General features: G+C 40.4%; 2 protein-coding genes across 6 annotated transcripts; both read right to left on the bottom strand.

The window, feature by feature from the left end:
• Positions 1–192: 192 nt before the first annotated feature.
• LOC135115910 (glutamate-gated chloride channel alpha-like) lies at positions 193–11,995 on the bottom strand. The gene is made up of 11 exons (XM_064033023.1): positions 11,865–11,995; positions 7,926–8,035; positions 7,398–7,468; positions 5,871–6,029; positions 5,617–5,732; positions 5,196–5,278; positions 2,336–2,482; positions 1,552–1,750; positions 1,168–1,272; positions 775–820; positions 193–544 (listed from the first exon to the last, which is right to left on the bottom strand). The coding sequence occupies exons 1-11, from the start codon at positions 11,879–11,881 to the stop codon at positions 383–385; spliced, it is 1,215 nt and encodes a 404-aa protein (XP_063889093.1). The 5' UTR covers positions 11,882–11,995; the 3' UTR covers positions 193–382.
• On the bottom strand, positions 11,939–23,092 carry LOC135115911 (iron-sulfur cluster co-chaperone protein HscB-like). 5 transcript variants are annotated; one of them, XM_064033025.1, is made up of 6 exons: positions 22,878–23,092; positions 21,311–21,569; positions 20,697–20,822; positions 20,128–20,255; positions 18,021–18,157; positions 11,939–12,080 (listed from the first exon to the last, which is right to left on the bottom strand). In XM_064033025.1, the coding sequence occupies exons 1-5, from the start codon at positions 23,057–23,059 to the stop codon at positions 18,028–18,030; spliced, it is 825 nt and encodes a 274-aa protein (XP_063889095.1). In that variant the 5' UTR covers positions 23,060–23,092; the 3' UTR covers positions 11,939–12,080; positions 18,021–18,027. The 5 variants fall into 5 exon arrangements, with proteins under 5 accessions (XP_063889095.1, XP_063889096.1, XP_063889094.1 ...); XM_064033026.1 differs by lacking the exon at positions 11,939–12,080 and adding an exon at positions 17,805–17,823; XM_064033024.1 differs by lacking the exon at positions 11,939–12,080 and having other exon boundaries at positions 17,929–18,157.
• Between the last annotated feature and the right edge of the window lie 964 nt (positions 23,093–24,056).

Genomic DNA, 24,056 nt, shown 5'->3' with positions numbered 1-24,056 from the left:
ACACATCTATATAAAATAAACAAATAAAGCAAAGAAAACGGAAGATATATATATATATATATATATATATATATATATATATATATATATATATATATATATATATATATATATATATATATATATATATATATATATATATATATATATATATATAAAGAGAGAGAGAGAGAGAGAGAGAGAGAGAGAGAGAGAGAGAGAGAGAGAGAGAGAGAGAGAGAGAGAGAATAAAAAAAAAGATATACAGACATCTGAAAAAAAAAAATGACAATAGAGGACATGAAAACACAAACACACATGAAAATAACAACTGACAAGACATTCGGCACATTAGTTCAGAGTGCACCACAGCATCAGGGCGGCGCAGACACTCGTGGTGGCCTTAATCCAGGGCTTGGAGGCTGGGGGTCAGGTAGGAGGGCCAGTAGGCGAGGTTGAAGAGCAAGAAACAAACCGGTAATCCCACACGGCCAACCAACTCAGCTTTCCTCTTGCGAGTCTCGTAGATTTCAGTGGCGGAGATTCTAGTGGATACCGCTGACTTCTTTGGTTAGACAGAATTGTTTATGTAGCCTTGTAGTGAAGTTATAATAGTTCACTTAAGCTTACAGTGAAGTTATAGTGTCCTATCTAATTTTGCAGTAAAGTTATAGCCTCATCCAATCTTAAATTAAAGTTATCTTAGGCTTGTAATACAGTTTCTTCTTATGTTATCGTATCTTTAATCTTGCAGTGAAGTTATATCATCGTGTCTCATCTTAGCTTGGTACTTACCCCGGGCACTACTTTCGTTACGCTGTTGTCACTGGTTTTCCTCCACCTGTCAGATTTAATTAAATAATTTATAACAGTAACCTTACAAATAAACAGAATGGACTTATCTTCAGTCTGTCCAGATTAAGTTTGCAGATAAGGAAGAGATAAGTGTTGAAGAAATGGGAGGGATTAGTAAGGAAGACTGGAGGAAAACATTGGCTGATAAGGAAAAAATAAGAGATGCAAAAACGGATGGAAAAACTGAGGAAGACAAAAAGGAAAAAAAAAAACGATAAATTTACAAAAAAATTAATAAAAAATTGAGTTATGGCACAACAACTAGGTAATGAGAGACGGAGGGTAGAAAGAAGGAAAGCAATTCACGGTAGAATGACACTGTACTGTACTCACGACAAGATGAGGGCATACTGCAGGAGAGGCACAGTGGTGAGTAGTATGCACATCAACATCCACACGTCCAAGGCCTTCACGTAGCTGGTGGTGGGACTCGTCTGCCTGAGGGAGAGAAAACGGAAATTTTGGCTGATGGAGAGCATGCGGCAGACAAATGAACGATGGAAAAATAATGCAGCATATCTCTAGATCTACTTTATGGAACGGTAACTCCTGCAGAAGAAAAAAAAGTTAATAAAAATAGGCTAAACGAACAGTAACAGAAAACAAACAGTATCTTCTACATTAATTGTCATTACATCGAGTACACAACATAGTCGAACTGGAGAATAAAAGGGAGTTAGGTCACCCCACGCCTCCCCCACGCCTGCCACGCCTGACCTGATGCCCGTGTACATGGAGGTGATGGTGAGAAGCGAGGTGATCACCAGCACAGTTCGCCCCGGCACCACCTCGGCGGGCCAGAAGAATGAAGTCCACCCCACTACCACGAAGAGTCCAGAGGGCACGTAGGAACTCATGACGTGGATGAAACTGTGGCGGCGGAGCACCAGATGAACGCGGAGACACGGCGATGTCTCTGAGGACACGAGGACACTCGACTGTCAACTGTTTCACTGCTCACTTCACCACATACACTTTTGCAACCTGGAAATCAAGACAGTGCCACAGAAAAATCTTTACCACACGCGCCGTCTTTAGATCTGAAGTGTCACGAGGTTCTGATAGCCAGGAACTGCTTCACTTACAATTATTAACTGTCGGTAATGCCTTCACGAACACGACGCGATTTCAGAGGGAGATGGAAAGGGAGAAGGAGAAAGCAGTGCAGGCGCCACTCTAGTTCGAAAGCTTACCGATAGAGGACCGTGTTATTTTGAATTGTTTATAAATCTACCATCAGAGGGCATCGTAGTCAGCAAATTAGTTCGCTTGCAAGATTTTCAATACATTATACACAAATATACTAATAACACCAAAACCCAATGAAAGAATGAAGGTTAATCTCACGGAGATATTTACCTAACATTTACTTTTGTGTGGGTAAGACGTGGATAGACTTTAAGAGTGCAGTAGGATAGTTTTGTGATTCCTACTGATAAAGAATGGGTCTTGGAGTGAGGGAGTTGGGGCGCGAGGAGCAGCAGGGAAGCCATGGACTCACCGGGCACACACTTGTTGCAGGAACATGTGGTGCCGTTCAGAATCTTCACCGAAAAGTCGTAGCCCGCCAGCTGCCGCTTGAGGTCGTCGTCTGTGCTGAGTCCGGGCAGCATCCACTCCAGGGCGAGCTCGTGCAGCTGGTAGATGTCTGCAGAGAGAAGGAGAGGGGAGACATTCATCTCTGTGCAAGGAAGTTTGGCATTTTTCTCCTTCATAAAAACATACAAAAGAAGTAAAGAAGATTGATATTGTCATCCGCGTTTTTACGCTCAAAACCTGGAAAAAATGCAATAATAATTTTTCTTTAAAAATTACATAATTTTGAAGCATGAAAATTAGAAGAAAAATATTGATATAAAAATTATTTCAATCAAAAAAAGTTTTGTTTTTTTACTTTCTGTTTATTTCTTAAGTGAAATGCTGGTCAAGTTAATTGTTATTGTTTACGCACTGTTCGTATGAACTCATAAATATCTGATATGCTTAAAATATTTCTCTTTTACCTAAGGAACATATCTACTCTTTTACCTAAGGAACATATCTACATTACTAGATAAAAATGTTTGAGATTGAAAATAACGACGAGGCGCGTCAGTCATGGTCGTTCATTGTTAGGAAAAATCTTCTTGAAATTACTCTCGATAATACTATGTAAGGTGACATGCATCTCAGCGGCCTCTTCCCACAGGCACGGAAGGGAACGGCTGCACGATGCCGTGCTCCAGGCACATCACCAGGTGTGGTGCCATGCTGGCCCGATCGTAGCGCACAGTGCACGGGTCCTGTCCCACTGCTATGCTGAAGGCAAAGGCCAGTGCGAACAGGCCGCAGCTGTACCCGTCATTCTGGCGTTGCAAAGGACGTATTATGGCGCCTGGTGGTGGCACGTGCAGCTCCTGCAGCTGCTCCACCAGTGCAGTAGTGCAGGCGGACAGGCTGTCGTACATGGAATCGTACATCGCAAGTTGGCCGCTGCGCCTCGCACCGTAAGAGGATAGCAGTAGCCAGTGGGTACCCGCCAGGCGCCTATAGTCCGCCATAGAGTCCAGGCGCAGCGGCGCAGAGCGGTTCACCACCTGCAGGAAAAGAGACGTGGCGCCGGGCTGGAGCGGCGGCAGAGTGAAGGCCGCGCCACAGGCGTACAGGCCGCGAGTCTCCGGAAAACGCCTTTGCAATATGTCCTGCGCCAGGTCTATGACGTCATCGGACAGCCAGCGTTGCTCCAGGATGTCTCTTCGGTCAGCACTGCTAAGGTGAGGCAGGGGCAGCGGCTGGAACAGCACAGTGCTCGACTCTGCCTCACGACGGAAAGCCTCCATGTGTTCCTCACCATCGCGGGAGGCGAGGTGATCGGCAGGAGGCGAGTTAACCTGGTCTGAGATCAGATCATGGAGAAGGGGAGAATTCTCCTGGTCTGAGGTCAGATCATGGTCAAGGGACGAGTCTGAAGTCAGATACTCGTCCAGCAGGAAGGTCTGCTCATCACTGTCTTGGTCACTGTCTTGCGTGGGGATGTCATCATCGGCGGTTTCACAATCACTGGATGCTGCTTTCTCTTCGGCTAAGCTTTCAGGGTCAAGTGTGAAAGGCTTAGACCAATCAGTCCTGTCAGCTGTAGGCCCGTACATGTCCTCCACCAACTGCTTGAGCCTGAAGGGCGTTGGCTCCCGTGCGGGCGGGAACATTATCCGTCCAAGTGGGATGTCCTGGGACAGAAATTTGAATGTTATCGGGAGCAGCGGTGGAGGCAGCGGTGTAGGGTTGGGACTGATCTGCTCCATCTCTATGAAGGCTTTTTCTACCTTGCCTCCCTCTTTGGCTTCGAAGGGGATCTGAGTGGTCCCTTCGGCGGTGCGGGAGAGAAGGTCGCCCAAGATAATCTCGCCCTGGGTTCTGAGGCTTCCCCCCGCGTACAGGCGCACCACCAACTTCTTGGTGGGGCCCTTAACCTTCAGCGTGGGTCCTCTGCCTCGAGAGAATCTCTGCTGCAGCTCACACTTTCCCGCCCCACGCAGCTGCTGGGCATACTTAGGAACCGGGTCCAGAGCCAGGCGCAGGTGCACCTTGGGCGTCTGCCACCAGCCCTTGTACGCCACCGTCAGCATGGTGGGGCTCTTCGTGTCCTCTCGCTTCACGATCACTACTCGGCTGATTTGTAGAACTGAATGCATTTTGGTTTTGATTGATTTATAAAAAGCCTTCAGTCTGACCGTACAGCGCGATGTAGAAAAAATCGGCTGATGTCGCGTCAAACTCACAACGAAAAGAGGTGGCAAAATATGGACAAAATAGAGGTGCGTTGCCTGCTTTTCAGTACAGGCGCTTGCAATATATGGATTTTTCGTTGCTTATGGAATCTCTTGAAGTCAAATAAGTACAAATGCTAACAAACAGAAATCAGAGTGTAAAAAAAACTCAAGATGCTGGACATTATGAGGCTGGTGGAGACCAAACTGGATTCTTCAAAGATGAGTAGGCAAGTGTTCACACAAGAAAACAGCCAGGACTCTGAAGCGGCTACGCTGCCATCGGCCATCTCTGTATGTACAGCAGCTCATCTAAAATAGTGCACAATGTATTCTATCATTCTTTGATTTTGTAGAGGAAAGCAATTACTTGATTGATTTATTTGTATACAGCCATTCCTGAACCTCAACATTTACGGTTATATGGAGTCTTCTTAGGTGACGAGTAAATCCTAAAACCAAATAGTCCCCCACGAACACACGAACATTAATTTTTGCTGGCTCTTTAGGTACTCACAGCTCCCACAAACACACTAACATTAATTTATGGTTGCTTTACAGGTACTCACAGCTCCCACAAACACACTAACATTTGGTGGGTCTACAGGTACTCACAGCTCTTGATATGCACAGTGCACCGCTGGACGTCGAAGGGATACATGTAGAAGGACATGCTGCACACCAGTTTGAGCTGCATCCTGGAACAGAGAAGAAAATGAAAGATTCGTGGCCAGGGAAGAGAGATTGAACGATTTGAAAATGTTACTTCCTTCAGTGACACTCTCGCTGCTATGGTTTGTCCTCATTCCAAAGAAAACTGTCTTGTGCAGGTTTAAAGTAAGGTAACGAAAGACACTAATGACAGCAAAAAAAGTATAAGTGTCTTTAGTTGTGTCTTTACTCAATGAAATCCTCTACAATTATTCAAATGAAGTAGCAAGTCTCATAGTGTTATTAGCAAGAACTGATTCATTTATTGTCCCACTTGTCTTACTGATCAAACCCTAAAAGTGACAGTGAGAGACGAGCGACTCACATGACGGAGGTGAATACGGTGGAATCTGAGGAAATGGTAACGCCCTGGAACTTCTGCAGGAAGGTGAAGGTGTCGAGAGAGCGAGTGCCTCGGATGAACACGTCAGGCACCCACACCTACGACAGAAGAGAGGCACAGTTAAGGGAAGGTATACACATACTAATTAAACCCAATACGTGGCAAAATACATCAAATATACATAATAGTTTTTTTTTTTTCTGATTTAAGTCAAACAAAGACTAATTCCACTTCACCTTCTTCAGGAGCGCTGGGGACACTGTCATGGACGTTTTCTCCTGCTGGGTGTTGGAAGAGCTCTTAGAAGCATCACTGGAGGCGTTGACGGAGGAATGAGGAAAGACGAGGCGAGTGTCCCTCCATGATACACGAAGGTACACCTCGAACAGAATGGACTGTGGCATGAAGGAGAGGCAGAACAGTGAATGCAAGGAAGCAGAGAGAAAACACGACATTGGAAGACAGGTGCGCTTGGGAGAAGTAATAGAATAGGATAATATGTGAATGGGAGGTGGAAAAAAATTAGTGATTAAAGAGGGAAGAAATGGATGATGGGTGCAGGAAAGGAAAGAGAGAAAACGATACATAAAATATACGCTATGGGAAAGAAATAATGGCAAGGAATGAGGATGAAAGAATAACATTATGATAAAAAAAAAAAGTTCTATATCAATTTATACCAATTCATTCTTGATTTAAATGTTCCATGAATCAATATTGCGTTACGGCTCAAACCTGAATACACAAAGGTCTAGTCAGCATGCTACACAGATGGTAGATTTTGTGGCAGAACTGAGAAAAAAAAAAAAAGAAAAAAAAATGTCACTTCCCAGAAAACCAGCATTCTCTATCCTGTTCTATTCTGAGCAACAAATCCATACAATGTAAATGGTGCCCTCCTAAACGGTAGTAACCAATACCGTAACACTTTCTAGCATTCATAACAGACTAATATTGATAATGCCTCTCAAAGTAACAAGCAAATATCATGTTATGGACCTATTAGACACTAGTACTTTCATTTATAGGTAAGACATGATAAATATTTATACACGCCCATTGTTATTGTCTCTTTTAGTTAAGCGTGAGTGTGCAGAGATGAGAATTACGAAGGGAAGGATCATCAACCTCATAGTGTTCTTCTTTCCCTCTCTCCTTTCGTCCTTCAAAATTAGAGCCATCAAGAAATGAAAAGTACTTTATCACCGCAACTTATGTTTTCTTTTTTCCTACTTTCGGCCTCATAATTCACGCCGTTGTTACTCGTTACCTTACATAATACAGCACCTATGGATTCTGACGCTGTGGGCGATGGCGTGAAAGTCAACATTGTGGAGTTCGGCGTTCGGAACTTTCGTGATTTGATTTTGAGGAGAGCTTTCGGTGCAGGAACTTGTAAACTTGTAAGGGGATTGGAACGTGCAAGTATCGGCACCCGCTGAGTCGTACGTCACGGTCCATAAGCAACAAATGGTCCAGAGAGAGAGAGAGAGAGAGAGAGAGAGAGAGAGAGAGGTGGGGAGCGGAGAGCCAAATGAAAATACTTACAATAAGAAATAAAAAAAAACAAAAGAAAATGTATCTCTTTTGTCTAGTTAATTTTTTTTATACTACTTAGGTATATTTCGTCATTGTGTTCAAGTTACTTCACCTCAGTTGTAATTAAATAAGCAATCATTGATCAGTATTGGTGTTTTAGCCTCGTAGCACCACCCACGCAAAGTAAATTAGCACATTGCAAACGTATATATTTTGTCACTTACCATCTGTTCGAGGTTCACTTCAGATATGCCGTTGATTTTCATGCTGACGCCAACCTTCAGTGGATCTCCGTCTGCAAAGGAAGGGATGAAACTTAAGAAAGGGAGTTAGATAGGTTGGAGAAAAGACTGAAACAAGAGAGAATTAGTTAAGTAGAAATGTAAGAGTTCAACAAGAATTTTTAAGCATCAGGAGGTAAGGTGGGAATTCAGAAACTGCAGAATTCATGAGACGATTTCCAGGTAGTTTACGGTTTATTGAAGAGTTTGAGTTTTATAATGAACGAGTGTGAGTAAGGAGACGAAGAAGAGAAAGAAGACAATAAATGAAGATAATGATGACAGTAGAACGAAAAAAAAAGTAATAATAAAAAGAATGAAAATGAGAATAAGAAACAGGGAAAGAAGAAGAAAAGGAGAAACAAAGACCTAAATAATAATGTACAATAATAACCCTCAACAAATACAGTTACAAAGACAAAACCGGCGATCATCACATTTTGAACTTCAAATTGAGAAAGGGAGTCTTACTTGGTGTCTTGGGTCTCAGGTCCTGCTGGTAACCCTCGGGCACGATGCTGTCTTGACCCTGGGCTGCCCTCGACACCACCACCACCGCCACCGCCACCACTGCCGCCGCCCTGTAGAAGTGAGAGAAGCAACAGGATGGAAATAAGTAAGATCTTGAAGAGCGACAGTGGCAAGAACAACAACAACAACACGTCTGTCAATAAGCAACAGGTTCACAGACGCCAGACAAGATAAAAAAAAAAAAGAGAGAGAGAAAGAAAGAGAGAGAAAAACAGTTGGAGCTGTCGCAAACGTTTCCAAGCAATGACTGGACTGGAGCGGGCTGGAGTGAAGTCTAACCAGGGAGCGTTGTCAAAACATTAGCTATAAGGAACATTTCTGGAGATCCTATACTGCTGGCTGATTAAAAGTAAGGATCTTGAGTGGTTTCCTTTGTTGTTGTTTAGATTTCATTATTAGTGACCATTTAATGTGTGAATGCAGAAAATTCGTACTCTTATTCTAAAGGCAGGAGGGAAGTTCATGTTCCTTCTAATTCGTATACGAGGAAAACACGAAAACTGCAACTAAAGCCTTAATTATGCACAGTATGTGTTCAAATGTACGCTAATTGTATGTTCATTTTGCACAGCGAATTCCCTCAATCAAAAAAGTTTCATTCATTTTTGTGGTTCGTTATTTTGCGCTAAAAAAAGAAAAAAAAATCGGTTTACTTTTTAGACTGTCAATGAATATCTGAATAAGAAGCCGTCAAAAGCTGTGAAGCTGATATTGTAAGTGAACATGGGAAATTAGAGGCTTGAAAACCCGGATAACATCTTACAGCGTGGAGTTTAAAAAGCAAGTGGAAATCTATACCAGTGCAGGAACACGCGTAGCCTTGGTCACTGCACCGCTGAGCTGCGGGTGGCGGATTGTTGGCAACTCCTCACTGCAACGACAACAGTGCATCGGAAATTAATGCACCGCCCATTGCACTAGCGAAGGGAAAAGAATAACATCCATATTTTTTCTTATTCATGCCACTACATATTGATTGCTGATAGGAAAAGCTTGGACACTTCACTAAACCATTGGAGTGGTAGTTAGGGAACTGTCAATTACACGAGGGAAGAGAAAAATAAGACAACTATTTATTTTTTTCAGCCTCTTATCCGCGTCAGGCTGTGCAAAATATTGACTGATGGTAGAAAATAAGGCTCATATATATTTTTTACCTCTTATTCGCGTCAGGACATAATATTGATTAATAACTGAGAAATTATTATAATAAGTAATAAGTTTCATAAGACCTGGTGAGTGATACTGTAGAGTGCTGTTACTCCTTCAGAAAATGTAAACTGATACAAAAGTGTACCTAGACGAAGGAGTATTCCAGTAGTGGTTGAAAGTGTAGGAGTTGAGGTACGTGATACAGCGACGAAACACTGATTGAAACATGGCAAAGAATGTGTCATCCATTCAGAAAGAAAGACCTTGGATAAGTAAAGGACCTGCACGACCTCCTTGCAGCAAAACCACAACAACAACGCTGTGAATTACACGACGAAGAATGAAATAAATCAAGTAGATCGGAAAAAAATTCATAAAAAGGGATGACTTAGAATAATTCAATAAGCATCCACGAAGTTTATATGCAACAAACATAACAGTAACACCGTGAATCACTTAATATTGAACAAAAAATAAAGAAAGAAAGAAAGAAACAGAGAGGAATAAAGTACAAACAACCTCAACCTTAAAATTGAAATATCTACAGTACACATAGGACATGCAAGACCTTCATGTACCAAACACGGCAACGGCACCAGGGAATTGCGTTATATTGAATTAACGTGGAGTAAACCCAGGTTGCCGTGAAAATTGATAGTTCCAAGTAAAGTCACCTGCCCACGCCTGATAAAGGCTGTAATTATTAAGGCTGTGTGTGCTGAAATCCGGATGCAATGGAGGAAGGGAAATCCGTTGAGATGTTTATTGTCGTTATTCGAAGTTGCCTCTGCTGCATGTCTGTTTCGTCTGACGGTCTATACTTCGGAGTGCTGAAGTTTCTGCCTGTACAGCTTTTTGTGTGTAAATTATGACTGTCAGCAGATTTCAGGATATCATTATTACTATTTTTTTTCATTTTTTTTTTTTTTTTTTTATAAACAGTGTGTGGATTGTGGTGGTGAGAAAAGACAAGATGGAGTAAATCATTATTTCTTTAACGTTTCGACGAAGTTTTTGCACTCCTATCTCTGGCTTTCACACTCGACATGTTATATTGACTGGACACGCGTGTGGACTGTTGAAATGAGAAAATACGGGATGTGCAAGGCAAAAGAAAAAAAAAACAGCTTTATTTTTTACCGACTTTACCTTACTTAATGTAACTTGTAAACACAAATTTTGTTTCCACGGCAAATCCATCTTTATTTGCACATTATCTTTACAAACTACATTTATCCTTTTTTCTTTTTTTTTTTTTTATATATTTTTACAAGTTTTCATATTCTTACATTTTATAATTGCCAATATTCATTTACTTTCCTGAGAACAACATCTGAAACGGTTAATTTATCAAGAGAGGTCAACAAGCGGAAGAGAAAGTGCTGATGTCAAATAGTGGACAACGACAACGTGCAGTGTGTCAGAATGATTGCTGCTGCCGTGGGTCGACAAAAAAAAAAAATCTTGACTTGGTGATGCATGCTACTTGGTGAATGTATGCTACTTCGTGCCATACTGTGCTGAGCTGTGCTGTGCAGTGATGTGTTGTGTGTGTGTGTGTGTGTGTGTGTGTGTGTGTGTGTGTGTGTGTGTGTGTGTAATGTTTCAATATCAACGTGTGTAAAGATTTTTGTTCATGAATTTTTAAGTATTGTAGCACACACACACACACACACACACACACACACACACACACACACACACACACACACACACACACACACACACACACACACACACACACACAGAGGAGCCAAAGGTACAATGCGACTAATTTTATGTGAAAAACACATCCCTTTACTTGTACTACCCGTGGTCTTCAGGTGTCACGGGTGATTAATCCACCTTGTTAAGATGCTAAATAATTCACAGCTATGGCACTGTACACATCCTTTGTAGCACATGTCATAAGCATATTAATATTCGTCAGAAATGTCTGGTCTTTTGCAAAATACCAAGACAAATGGGTTTCCTTTAACAATTTTAACCCTTTCACTACGATATGTAACAATACACAATACTAAAAGCAATGTATGGAGTCTTTAGAAACATCCAGAAGAAATAACGTGATGAAAAATAGCTCTTGCAATCTCTAGCCAATATATTGTTTAGTGGTGGCTGCAGAACGAGAAAAGATGTCTCAGAGTGGTTAGTAATTAAAGAAACAAACAGTCAGTACAGTTCATACAGGGCTTGTGGAAATACCTATAAGAGGATAGACTTGATTCCTCTGCTAGTTATTGTCTTGTAGAAATTTAATGTTCATACAAACATCTCATTCCACTCTTCCTTTCTTTCCTGCTGCTCCTCGTTCGTGCCGTATTCATCACCCACAAGTACTGGTTGTCATTGATACACGTGACAACAAACTGGATACACCACGAGTCCAGCCTGAGTTAAATTTACTGTCACAGGGAATAGTTATGATGCGTTATGATAGTTGTGAATATGGAATACAAGGTGTCACTCAGATTGTGTTGGCAATGTGTTGTGGGGGCATTAGAGAACTGACGTGAGCATTTTATCGAGGCAATGGAAGAGTTTCAATACACACACACACACACACACACACATACACACACTCACAGTTAAGGAAGAACATCTCACACTCAATCCTCATAAGCTCAACTGTGCAACAATACCGATGACTGAAGAATTTAGAGTGACAGCGTTTAGGTTTATTCAGTGTGTGTGTATGTGTGTGTGTGTGTGTGTGTGTGCAACTACCTCCCGGCGGCGCTCATCCTTGGGGGCAGGCACTGAGGGAACTGATGGCAAGTCACCGTGCTCCCCGAGGCCTGCAGCGGCGGGCAGTGGTGTGAGCGGACTGAACTGAGGCGCGAAGGTCTGACGGCTGACTGGCGAGCAGCGGGCAGCGAATCATCCCGTCCTGGATAATTGACCGCCACTGGAAAACGCCGAGGACCCGTGGGAAAGATTCACCTGACGGAAAAAAATGTAATATGAAGGCGTTTTCTTTGTGTTTAAATGCTTCAATAATACAGTGAATGGAACCTAATTGCAGTAATTGTAGCTAACATTAAAAGAACTTTATTTCAAATTTACTTGAAGCATTGCTAAGAGCTGCAGAACAATTTGGGGAGGGTAAAAATACATTTAACGCTGATAAAGATAGAATATCAAGAAGGAAGCTCACAGTTGTCTTTAGTTTCTTATGTGTCTTGATGCAGATGATTTCAGAGATGCAAATATATACGTACAATGTTATTTATCAGTGTCAACTCTTGTACATATTACTGTGATTATGGTCTCTTACTAAAAAAATAGTTCATAATTACTGTTAATTTACTGGTAACGTCTGAAAAAAAGAGAGAGCTTCAATTCTTTTAATCATGAATTGTTGGACGTACACACTCAGCAGAGAAAGAATGAGACTAATGCATTTAATATAAATAAATTAGTAAGTAAATGAATAAGTAAATTCCGGGTCTGTGTGTGGGTGTGTGTGTGTGTGTGTGTGTGTGTGTGTGTGTGTGTGTGTAGAGCCCAACTGCACGTCTCTTCTTTTATTCATCGTTCACTTTGAGTCATCATACTTTCAGTTATCATTACGGAGGAAAGTACTTGAAATTAACTAAGTGTGCAGCAGCAAAAACACTAACCGTTTACTGTCCAACACCGTCCCCCCCCCCCCCCTCTCTCTCTCTCTCTCTCTCTCTCTCTCTCTCTCTCTCTCTGTGTGTGTGTGTGTGTGTGTGTGTGTGTGTGTGTGTGTGTGTGCGTAACCCGCGGGACAAGTTGTTAAAGTTGAGGGTTTGAAAATGTGTCCAGCATTGGTTTGAGTACTGCTCTTTGTATCTTCTCCTGTGGTACCGATGATGTATGTTCCTATTCTTCTTCTTTTTCTTCTTCTTCTTCTTCTTCTTCTTCTTCTTCTTCTTCTTCTTCTTCTTCCTCTTCTATTTCTTCTTCTTTTGGGTGAATGCGAATGTTTTCCACGTCAAGTACATTTTTAAGGTATATTTTTTTTTGTTCTGTTTTTTTTTTTTTTTATCTAAAGGAAATGCGAGTCTTTGATGTATGATTTTTTTTTGTTTGGGGGGTGGGGGAGATTTTTGTACAGATTTCTTTCTTTTTCTTCTTCTGTCTTGAGTAAATGTGAATCTTTCATAATGTTTTAATGATGAACTTATTTTTAAATGGAGTGTTTTATGTGTATCCATTTATATCGTATGTACCTTTAGTGAATGTTTTTAATGCTGAAGAGATTTTGTATAGTTCATTTGATACATAATGCGTTGTAGATTCTAATAATTTAGATTTGTAATATTTGATAACTGGAACATTTTTGTATACGTATGAGAGCAATGTCGCATTCCTGTATTTGTTATGAATAGCTAAACTGGCTACCTCTTTTGATTCCACTATTGACCAGGCGGTGTGTTGTGCGGTTTTCCTTTACACATTTTTTTTTCTTTCGTCCTTGGTCTGCCTCTTTGACAAATAGAAGTGCATTAGGTGAAGTATCTGTCTGTCAACAAGTAACGGTTACGTGTCGAAGGAATGCGCCACAATCCACACTGTCTGTGTCGCCGAAATGATAACAAGTGGAGATTTATTTATGACAGTGATGAAAACTTCCCAACTTCATTTATAATCCAGCGACAAAAAAAGAAAAAAAATACAGAAGATGAACCGTAGCTGCGTGATATTTGGAAAAAAAAAATTATATATATATATATATATATATATATATATATATATATATATATATATATATATATATATATATATATATATATATATATATATATATATATATATATATATATATATATATATATATTCGTGTCCTTAGTATGTATCATACGTATACGCATTACATTCTTCACATTGTTATTGAAAAAAAATTATAAATTGTTGGATATACTACAAACATCTAAGGAGAGAGAGAGAGAGAAAAAAAAAATATCAGTAAGAAATATGAACAGACTGGTCAGCGAATTATTTGTATGTAGCCTATGAAGGATGCCATGAATGATAAACGTAACAAAAATAAAGATTAAACAAAAAACTAGTTGACATTAACGACGTTTGACGATGAGAATTTTAAACGTTAACAAAAATACCAAATAAACGCCAAAAAAAGAATAACATCTATGACAATAATAAAAATAATAATAATGTCAGAAACCAAGACACACGAAAGGACGGAGCAAATGAAGCGTGTCTGTCGTTTTGTTCATTAATGGTACGTTCGTCTTACCACTCGTGCCACCTTGAGAAACGTGGTGCACACAAGGTCGTGACTCTCAAGGTGCCGCCTCGCGTTACTATGACAGCTTGAATTACGAGACAGGAAAGTTATGAGTGACTCTTCAGTTTTGGGTAGAGAACCATACAAGAATGATTTGCTTTATGGTTTTCGTATATATATATTCTGTCTGTCTGTCTGTCTGTCTGTCCGTCTTTCTCCTCCTTTCTTTTCCATTATTTTTCTTCTTCGTTTGTCTGTTTATCTTTTTGTCAGTTCACCAGCCCCCCTCCCCCTCTCTGTCTCTCTCTCTCTCTCTCTCTCTCTCTCTCTCTCTCTCTCTCTCTCTCTCTCTCTCTCTCTCTCTCTCTCTCTCACTAGTATCTATGAAATAAAAAAAATAAAAAAAACATGTTGACAGAGAGTTACTACCACACAGGAAACCAATATTTACGAGACTATACTGAGAATAACGGCAAGAAAAGTTGTTGAAAACTTTACCTGTCTGATTCCACGCCCAGATAAATTATGGGATGCACCTGTCAAGATCCTCTTCAAATATACACAGTTATGTTGTACTTCGTAGTTAAAAATTCATCATCTGAATTTGGTTTATGGGTAGGTACATCATTTACTGAACCGAAATTACTGATATTGACCGTTCATGTTTAATGGTGTCTTTCTTTAGATGTCTTTGTGTGCGTGTGTGTGTGTGTGTGTGTGTGTGCGTGTGCGTAGGTGGGTGGGTGCTATTACTGTGTTTGTGGTAGATGTTATTCTTTTACGTGTATAGGAGGATCTCTCTCTCTCTCTCTCTCTCTCTCTCTCTCTCTCTCTCTCTCTCTCTCTCTCTCTCTCTCTCTCTCTCTCTCTCTCTCCTCTGCGCTTTCTAAATGCATAACTTAATCTTATACGTCTCAATTAAGTTAGTAAATCCTAAAAGAAGTAACGAGAGAGAGAGAGAGAGAGAGAGAGAGAGAGAGAGAGAGAGAGAGAGAGAGAGAGATGCGGATGGGAAACTCACAAAAGCGCAACGCGGAACTCACATTCCTTCAAATTAATCTAACTTAACCTAACCTTCATTTCTTTCCTACCGTGACTGCGCTTTTCTTTACGTGCATCGTATCTTAACTCATCCTCACCTCAATATCTCTGTACCGGAAATTATGCATCACTTTGCTACTCCTTTGTACTCTCTCGGGTCAATTAATGTGATGGCACGATAGCAATAAAGTACAATGCTCGTTTTATTTCAAGCTGTACGTGCATTATGTAGGTTTATCATTTCATGGGGGGTTTCGACCGGGTACAGGATTTTGGCAGCAGTGATATAGTGTTTACTACGTTCTGTTTGTTATTGAGTAAGTCGATGGTGATGGTAGTGATTCTAGTGTAAATATTTAACAGGTTCGAGTACTTTTGCGGTAAAGTGCTTTGCTATGAGTCGAAAGGTTGTGGGATTCGATCCTGTGGTTCACGGGACTTTCTTGGTGGATAAAGGTGTTTCCCGCTCTCTCGTAACGCTTTGGTGCCATAATGATCCTGTTGCAGGGTCATAACACTTCAAATACACTCTCACGGGTTCACACAGTTTATTAGTTCACGTGACGAAGACTCAGAAATTGCGAGTACTTGTCTACTGTACTGCACTTCTTGAACTTACGTACTTCCGAACGTCTCAGTGCTTCATCTTGACAGTTTCAATTCCAGTGAAAGTTATCGGGGTTTTTAAGATTCCCATGACTAATAGTTCAACAGGATTCCGCACCCCAACTGAAAAAAAAAAAAATAATAATAATGAAAATCTGTTTGATGCGCTTTATAACTTTGAAAATGGTCCTTATGAGAGAACAGAACGTTTAAGAGCACGAATCATTATCTCTAGTTGAAGGGATCTCGCTTCCACTATCAGGGTGTTTGATACAGTGAAAGGAGCTATGATTCCTCCTTATCCGATGGTCAAGGGTTCAAATCTCAGTTGCTTGTCATGTGTCGAGTCATCTGATCCGATCGTGTCTAGTTTCAGGAGGCTATCACTGTCACAACTCCCCTTCATGTTCTTTTCACTGTTGCTTTTTGTTGATATATTTACACCAGTCCTTTTTGCTTGATTGTTATTCCATTTATTTTAGTCTTTTCCATCCACATTTATACGCAGAGTATGTTATTGAAGTAGTTTCCATATGCACCAATTTCTTTAACTCAGTGCGTTTTTTCTACTGTTTATTAGAGTACAGCTCCTCCCATCTATGTTCCCGCTATGGCCTGGACCAATGGAACCCGTTTGGCGGTGTTCTGTTCTCACTGGAGGGATTTCCTGTATGTATAGCAACACCCTCTTGCATTTTCTACTTCAAGACCATATTTGCAAGTACTTCGGCGTCTCAACTCGACAACTTACGCTGGTGGTCTTTCTGTGATTCTGGTGATATTATAACAAGTATCCAGCATAATCAATTAAGAAAACACCAATGAAGAGCCAGGTAATCATCTACATGGTATTTGAAGACAGTATTATGAAAACAAAATGATGTTCTAAATGCTGTCTAAAGCTCCAAATAAGATTTATTATTATTATTATTATTATTATTATTATTTTCGCCCGTTCAGCTCATTCCCACAACGTTGCGTAGAATGTACCTGAAGTTTACATTACCTGACGCCCTTCGTTTATTAGAATTTTTGATTTGGGGGGCGAGGACTGTTAGTTTACCTTCCAGTAGAATATATTGTTGGAGTGGCAAGTTACTGGTGGAGAGACATTAGAGCGTGAAGCAGTTTTTTTTATGTGTGTGTGTGTGTGTGTGTGTGTGTGTGTGTGTGTGTGTGTGAATCAGGTTACTTTAATATTGCCATTTCTGGAGGTCATTGAGAGCTTCTTTCTCTTTAGAGTGCATAGAGTACTGAAAATGAAGCATGGAAATGGACTTCTTAGCTTAATCAGCACATAAACTTTTGTTCCACTTTTTCCCAATTGCAAGATGTTAGCTCTGCATGTCACAAGTTTCCTATCATTTCTTTCCATTGAGTTTTCCCCATATTCCTTTAATTGCATGAAAATTAATAGGAAGAAAGCACTGAACATTACAAGTGACGTTGAAATACTTCATGACGTTGAGAATTTTATTATATTCAACTTTTCTGCTCTGCTTGGTTGTGAACAGCGGTGACTGGTCATTCCTTCCCACTATTTCCATTATTCTCTTCTTATATTTTAAGCTCAATGTTCCTTCCAGTGTTATTTTATCAACTTATTGCCTCCACGTGAATTTTCCTGCCTTTTTTTCATATTACAGAATTTGTCACATTTGTCCTGTATGTCACGTTGCTTATTAATCATGCATCACTTTTTTTTCTTGATCTTGTCAAACTCAGGCACACATCTGTTCATACCACAGACGGCACTCATATAATTGAATACCATTGTTTGCATTTCAGCACTTTTACATTTCTGAAACTATTCAAAATTTTCTGGAAAAAATTCTTTGGATTTTTATTTGTTTTGAACAACGGGGTGCTCAGACTCCAGGATCACCACGGTATACATGTTAAAACTGTATGACAAAAACTATAAAGTAAAAGACGTACATATTTATTGTAGAATAAAGAATATAGATATCGGTATATACACTTATGTACAAAGTGCCTTATTTAGCTGTGTATCTTACCTAGCCTTCAGTCAACAATGCCATGTTCTCTCTCGAAGCTTTTTACTTTCTCGTAGATATTGTTGTAATATTTTATTTTGGCCACAATTTTTCTGGCTTTCTCTATGTCATTACATGAGAAGGCAGCATCTGCTTCACTGAAAATAAAGAAAATTGCACTTTCTCTGACACCTCTCATACATTATGCCATCTAGCTAAAAAACTGTTCAATTATTTTCTTTCTGCCCTTAAATCTAATCTATATAGCACTTCTGCTACTCCCTTTGTCTGAATTGTTTACTCAAACCCTTTGCAATTAACTGAACCTTTGATGATTCTGGGCTTCTGTCTTTTCCCTCCATCATTTATACAAATTAGCATTATTCTGGTTAGCAAAAGCATTCCACTATATGATCAATGTAGTTGTCAAAAAGAGGTTCAGCATTTCAGTAAATTCAACATTTTATCCATAGAAATTTTGAGAATATGTTTATCACAATCTGCCATTCCCTTCACAACCTTTTGTAATATTATCATAATTCCATACATTTCTGAACTTAATAAGTGTCCATCTTAAACACATCAAATAGAGAAGTCCCTACACAGCAACATTAAGATAAGAAGTCTAAACACTTGTGAGTGAAATACATGGGGTCCATTAAAAAAATATGACCTTCTGCTGAAGAACAAAAATTGATTTAGTTTTTGGATTTCAACTCTAATTTCTTTCATAGTGTGCTTTGCAAGACTTAACACACTTACTCCATTTGTCCTCCCATTGCTAGTTACATTTCTAGAAAGCATTTTGAAATGATTACCAAATGCCCTTTCAGTGGCACCTTGACCATCAGGAACAACTGAAAATCAGAAGTGACCATGTCTGGAGAGTAACGAGCCTGGCAAACCTGAGGGATTCAAGAGTGGATTAAGGAAATTCTGGATTAAGAAAGACATTGTCATGATGCAGCTGCCAGTTGCTTAACAAGAAGTTCAGTCTCAGTTCATTCTTTACACATAATCCAGGATTTCTTGGCAAAGCACCAAAATCCTCAAGTTCCTCACATCTCCTACTCTCCAAACAAGGCCCCCTAAGCTGATAATGCTGCAAAAGAGTCCTGATTTGAAAGTCAAGAAGTATTGGCACATCCTTTTTGAGCAAAACTTAAAAAAAAGTATCCAGCAATGGAAGAACCAACAAGCTAAGAGTGTGGAGTCTTAAAGGACACGTTTTGAGAAAAATTTGAGTTAGAACAAAAAACAAGCCACTTTTCCTCCATCAGCCTAAAGTCGGATACCACTGAACAGATCTGATGTGTGGATAATAAATGACAAATACAAAGAATATAAGTGTGAAAATATTACCTTCACTCATTGCTCTTAAGCAAAGTGGCCCATTAGGAAAAGACAAATGAAAACTGGGGTTATCTTATATAACTAATCATCCTATAAACTAAGATATATAACATTCAAGGTGTGTGTGTGTGTGTGATTCACCTATGATCGTCTGCTGGTCACCCAGCCAGACGTTCCTCTACAGAAAGAGCTCAGACCTCATAGTGAACGATCTTTGGATAGGGCTGAAACCACTGACACACCACTCACCAGGACAGCGAGGTCACAACCCCTCGGGTTACATCCCGTACCTACTTGCTGCTAGGTGAATGGGGGCTACACATTAAGAGACTCGCCCATTTGCCTCGCCGTGTGTGTGTGTGTGTGTGTGTGTGTGTGTGTGTGTGTGTGTGTGTGTGTGTGTGTGTGTGTGTGTGTGTGTGTGTGTGTGTGTGTGTGTGTGTGTGAAGTTGAATAAAAAGACAGAGTGAAAAATAAGTGCATGAGTGATGAGGTGTGGATGAAGCTGTGTAAGCAACATCCTGAAATGGTTTAGTCCTATAAAGAGGATAGCCGTGTGATTGACAAAGAGAGCATATGAAAGGGCAGTAAAGAGTGAAAGGAGGAGAGGTAGGAGGAAGATGAGAATAGATGAATTGGGAAATAAGTGAGTAAAGGCAGCAAGAGTTGGATTATGTTCAGTGAAGAATGAAACCCGAGATAAAATGGAAGAATTTTGTTTGGCCATCTGATGAGGGAATAAAACATCAGACAAATAGGAAAGTTTCTGCCTCACCTCAGTAAGCCATTCAGAATCTCAGTGTTACGTCGACCAATTGACTGAACCGTCTCTTTGTCCGTGGCCTCAGCAAGCTCTTCATTCACCTCCATTATTGCCATCAAAAACTCCGAGTCCAAGTCAATCTGGAAGGTAAAGAGATGGTTACATTTTTACATGATTCTGTGGGAAAATAGAACATTTCTCTGATAAATACATACATATCACACTACAGTAGCTTAGGATGTCTTAGCAGGGTTACCAGAAGGATTGTTAGGTTGCAAATTCAAAACTCCTTAGCTATGTCCAGTATTTATTCTCTGCTGGATGACTGAGGCCTACATTTTGGAGGGAGACCAGGCTAAACTGTTTGATTTAAATGGACTCTACTAAAGCATTATATAAAAAACTAGCTCCTATATAAAACAAGAGAAAAATGTAATCTCCAGGATGTAAAAGCTTGTTGGTGTACTATGTGATGCACATAGTGTGGGGTGCAGGCACAGGGCACATGATGGTTTATTGTTACATGGGTGGCAGATATGATAATCTTAATCTAAAACAACTCCTACCACCTGCCTTGCTACCTTGCCTTCCTCAAGAGGCTGCCCTGCCAGGTCCAGGAAGTACAGTGCACGGTCCACTGGGTGCAGCAGACACCGGTAGGCTTTGTTGACAGCTGATGAATGGTCATGGGCAAACTGCTGTTCTCTCTGAGGGACAGAATAACATTTAGTTTATTTTCCTTTTGGTTATTGGTTATTTTTGCTCATTAGTTTGTTGATAGAGGTAAAGCATTTCAAGAAGCTGCATCTTTTGATATTAGGACTGTTCACAAGACTCCTTTTCCATCAAGTCCTGACGGGCCTAAGAGTGTGAATGATATGTGTGTGTGTGTGTGTATGGTGCCTTGTCTGGTCCACTCCATGAGGGATTGCTGGCCTGGTATATAGGTGGATAAACAGGATTATTCCTAGAAAGGAAGTGGAGCTTTTTCATAGTAATGTTTCTTATAGGTAGTTATTGTAAAGCTAACAAAGAAAGGTTCATACAACAGCCCTTTGTATTACATGATACCAAGAATCCTGCATGAATTTATATAGTTGTAATGAATAACTGTTTTTAAAAGTATTATAAATGACATTGAAAAATATCTTATTTGATTCTAAAAACAGGAATGTCAACAGTGACAGAAACACACCTCAGGTTTTGTAGAGTATCTGTCAGGATGATACTGAGCTTGTAGCTTCTTAAATCTGCGCATCAATGCTTGGGTGTCAATGTTGAAGTTCATCTTAATTCCAAGAATGCTGAAGTGGTCCCTATGAGAGTCCAAAGGCTGTAGACTCTTACAGCTGGAGCAGAACTCCATGTTAGCAGGAACATCACCTTGGCACTTCCAGCATTGTCTTGACCCGACCCCCGCACTGAGGGTAACTCGGCACTGCTTGATGAAGGCACTGTAAGACAAGAAAGGTAATCAGTAAAGGATTAATAAAGGACAAATACCTACTAGGAGAGAAAATACCAAGCTCCTCATCTGGTGGCAGCGGGTCCAGTGACACATCCCTGCCAGGCGACCCACCCCATGTCTCCCTCACTTCATCTGCCATTAGCATGTCTTCCTCAGCACTGCTTAATAATTTCCATTTAGACTGAAGAATTAATGAGCTCTAAATTCAACTTTATAAGAACCACTTTATTTTTATACAAATATACACTCAGCGGGCAGGACAACAACACCCAAGATACACAGCTACTCCAGTATCAAAAGAGAAGGTTCCTCAGGATCCTGTCATCACACCATATTGCCAACTTGACCTCCTCATGCCATGTGCATCACCATTATTCACTTGAAATATGCCTTAACCAAAGTCTGCACAGTGTAAAGCAGTGGTTCTCAAACTTTGTTACTTAGTGGCACACTAAAGGTACACTCCTGGACTTTGATGGCACACAAACCCTGTAGTCAGTGTAAAGCAGGCCTACTTAAAGGCACGGATTTAAGAGCACATATTTATCTAAGAAAATTAGGAGGCACACAGTTTGTGAGTCACTGGTGTAAAGTACATGAGATAAATTTCTGAAGGATGTTGGTGATTCTTGGATAAACTACTTCATGGCTATAAGGTTATTACATAAGTTAGTGTAACAATTCTCTGAGGACCCCTGTGGGAATGCTGTTTCACTTAAGGTTTGGATAAAACTCTTCTGAGGTACCTGTGGGGTTAATGCTTGCCTTCCCTAACTATATCACCATGTGAAGTTGGGGTAAGGCACCTCAGGGGATTACATTATAGTTAGAAATACCCCAATAGTATTTAAAACATTGGGTAGTCCTATTTATAAGCGGTGTATCGTATGCAACTAGAACTAAAAATATATATATATACTCTCATTTCAGTATTCTCAGCTGTTAGTGCAGTCACGAAGCCTTTAAGAGTACACAAATTTATGGATAGGGTTAGCAGATGCACGTAAGTACTGACACTACTGCTTCACTTATAATGTTCAGATCATAGATGGCTGACGTGCAGCTACCTGAGCCGCGGGCAGGAGGCGGGAATTGGGCAGAGATCACCAGTCAGTCACCAGTCACCAATGAGCGAGGAGGTTACATTACAGCGAGTGATGGTGACAGAGACCCAAGACCACTCACATAACCTAACGTCAACGAACTTCAACCTATTGTAAAATACCTTAAAATTCCCCTTAACTGACTCAAATAACCTCAATTAATAAAACTTCCCGTGTACCTGTTACGTCACCTGTGAATCGGCGGGTCCTTTTCTCTCTTCACGCCAGCCTCGCATGTGTGCCACCCTGCATTTATGGCTGTGTAGTTTTTGGCCACACCTGTGCATCTCAAACTTGGTGACAGGAGGCGGGTGTTCTGTAAAAGTAGCGATCTATGGAGCAACTTTTTGGCAGGTTGGTAGAGCAGAGCCATGTTTGTTTACCTCCTGGTGGCGGGAAGATTAATAGTCACGCCACTTGTCTAACCTTCTTTCCTGCTTATTGTGTGCTTTTTCCATCTTCTTAACTTTACTGGGTTAAGTGAAATAGTGTAGTTACTATATATAATTGTATTTAATTGTGGTATACCTTGTATTATTCATTTTACAACTTGTTCTCTCATGTTACTAGTATTAAAAAAAAAAAAAAAACTTCCCTGGATTCATGCGTTCGGTTTCATCCATGAGTAGGCCATAAGCTGTCATGAATGAAATAATAAAGTGCTTATTTCACAAGACAGCTCATTTCTTATCGTAGTGGATAGGTAGTGTAGTGTAGAGGAGGAGGAGAAGATCTATCAATTAGGTATGGGAAGGCTTTCTGCTAAATTCCCTTGCCTTTGTATTTAGGGATCATGTGTGAGTTTAGCTTTTGGCATTTATCATTTTGCACTAAATGTTATGAAAATAGTAATCATACATACGTACATGCATACATACAGAGAGAGAGAGAGAGAGAGAGAGAGAGAGAGGAGAGAGAGAGAGAGAGAGAGAGAGAGAGAGAGAGAGAGAGTTAGTATGACACGGGAAAGTAAACCTTAAAAGCAAAATAGATACTGTTGCCTCAAACTATAGGATCCTGGCGTAACTATTATTGGATCAGCATTTAAATCCCAGACTTAGGAACACCGCAGGGTAGGCAGGAGTGTCAAGCCGCGGCCTACCCGCCAATTTGGGCTACTTGCGATACAGCTGGTCCTAGGATGGGATGGAGGGAAGAAAGCGAAACCAGAGGAACTGAAGGAGTGTTGTCTGGTTAGGCTGGGTGGGTACTGCAGGACGAATGGTATAAGATGATGAAAGTAAGACAGAAAGTAAGAGAAGAGAGGAATTAAGAAGTTGGCTAGGGATGCTACAGCAGAGATAGTACGCAGAATTTCAGACATTATCCTATTTAAAAACCGGAGATGTATCAGTATGGTTCATTTGTGA

This window comes from Scylla paramamosain, chromosome 30 (genome assembly GCF_035594125.1).
Source record: "Scylla paramamosain isolate STU-SP2022 chromosome 30, ASM3559412v1, whole genome shotgun sequence".
Taxonomy (NCBI): Eukaryota; Metazoa; Arthropoda; class Malacostraca; order Decapoda; family Portunidae; genus Scylla; species Scylla paramamosain.
Note: the sequence above shows the minus strand (reverse complement) of the source record. Positions and strands in the feature narration are given on the sequence as shown.

Bases quoted from the DNA above. Each gene is read 5' to 3' on its own strand.
- LOC135115910 (XM_064033023.1), bottom strand. The intron at 1,751-2,335 runs GTGAGTCCATGG...TCGTGTCCTCAG, and splicing joins CTGCAACAAGTGTGTGCCCG to AGACATCGCCGTGTCTCCGC. The intron at 545-774 runs GTAAGTACCAAG...GTCTAACCAAAG, and splicing joins TAACGAAAGTAGTGCCCGGG to AAGTCAGCGGTATCCACTAG.
- LOC135115911 (XM_064033025.1), bottom strand. From the start codon at position 23,059: ATGGCTCTGCTCTACCAACCTGCCAAAAAGTTGCTCCATAGATCGCTA. The intron at 20,823-21,310 runs GTGTGTTTCTGT...TCTGTCCCTCAG, and splicing joins GATACTCTACAAAACCTGAG to AGAGAACAGCAGTTTGCCCA. The intron at 20,256-20,696 runs GTAGCAAGGCAG...TTTACCTTCCAG, and splicing joins AGCCTCTTGAGGAAGGCAAG to ATTGACTTGGACTCGGAGTT.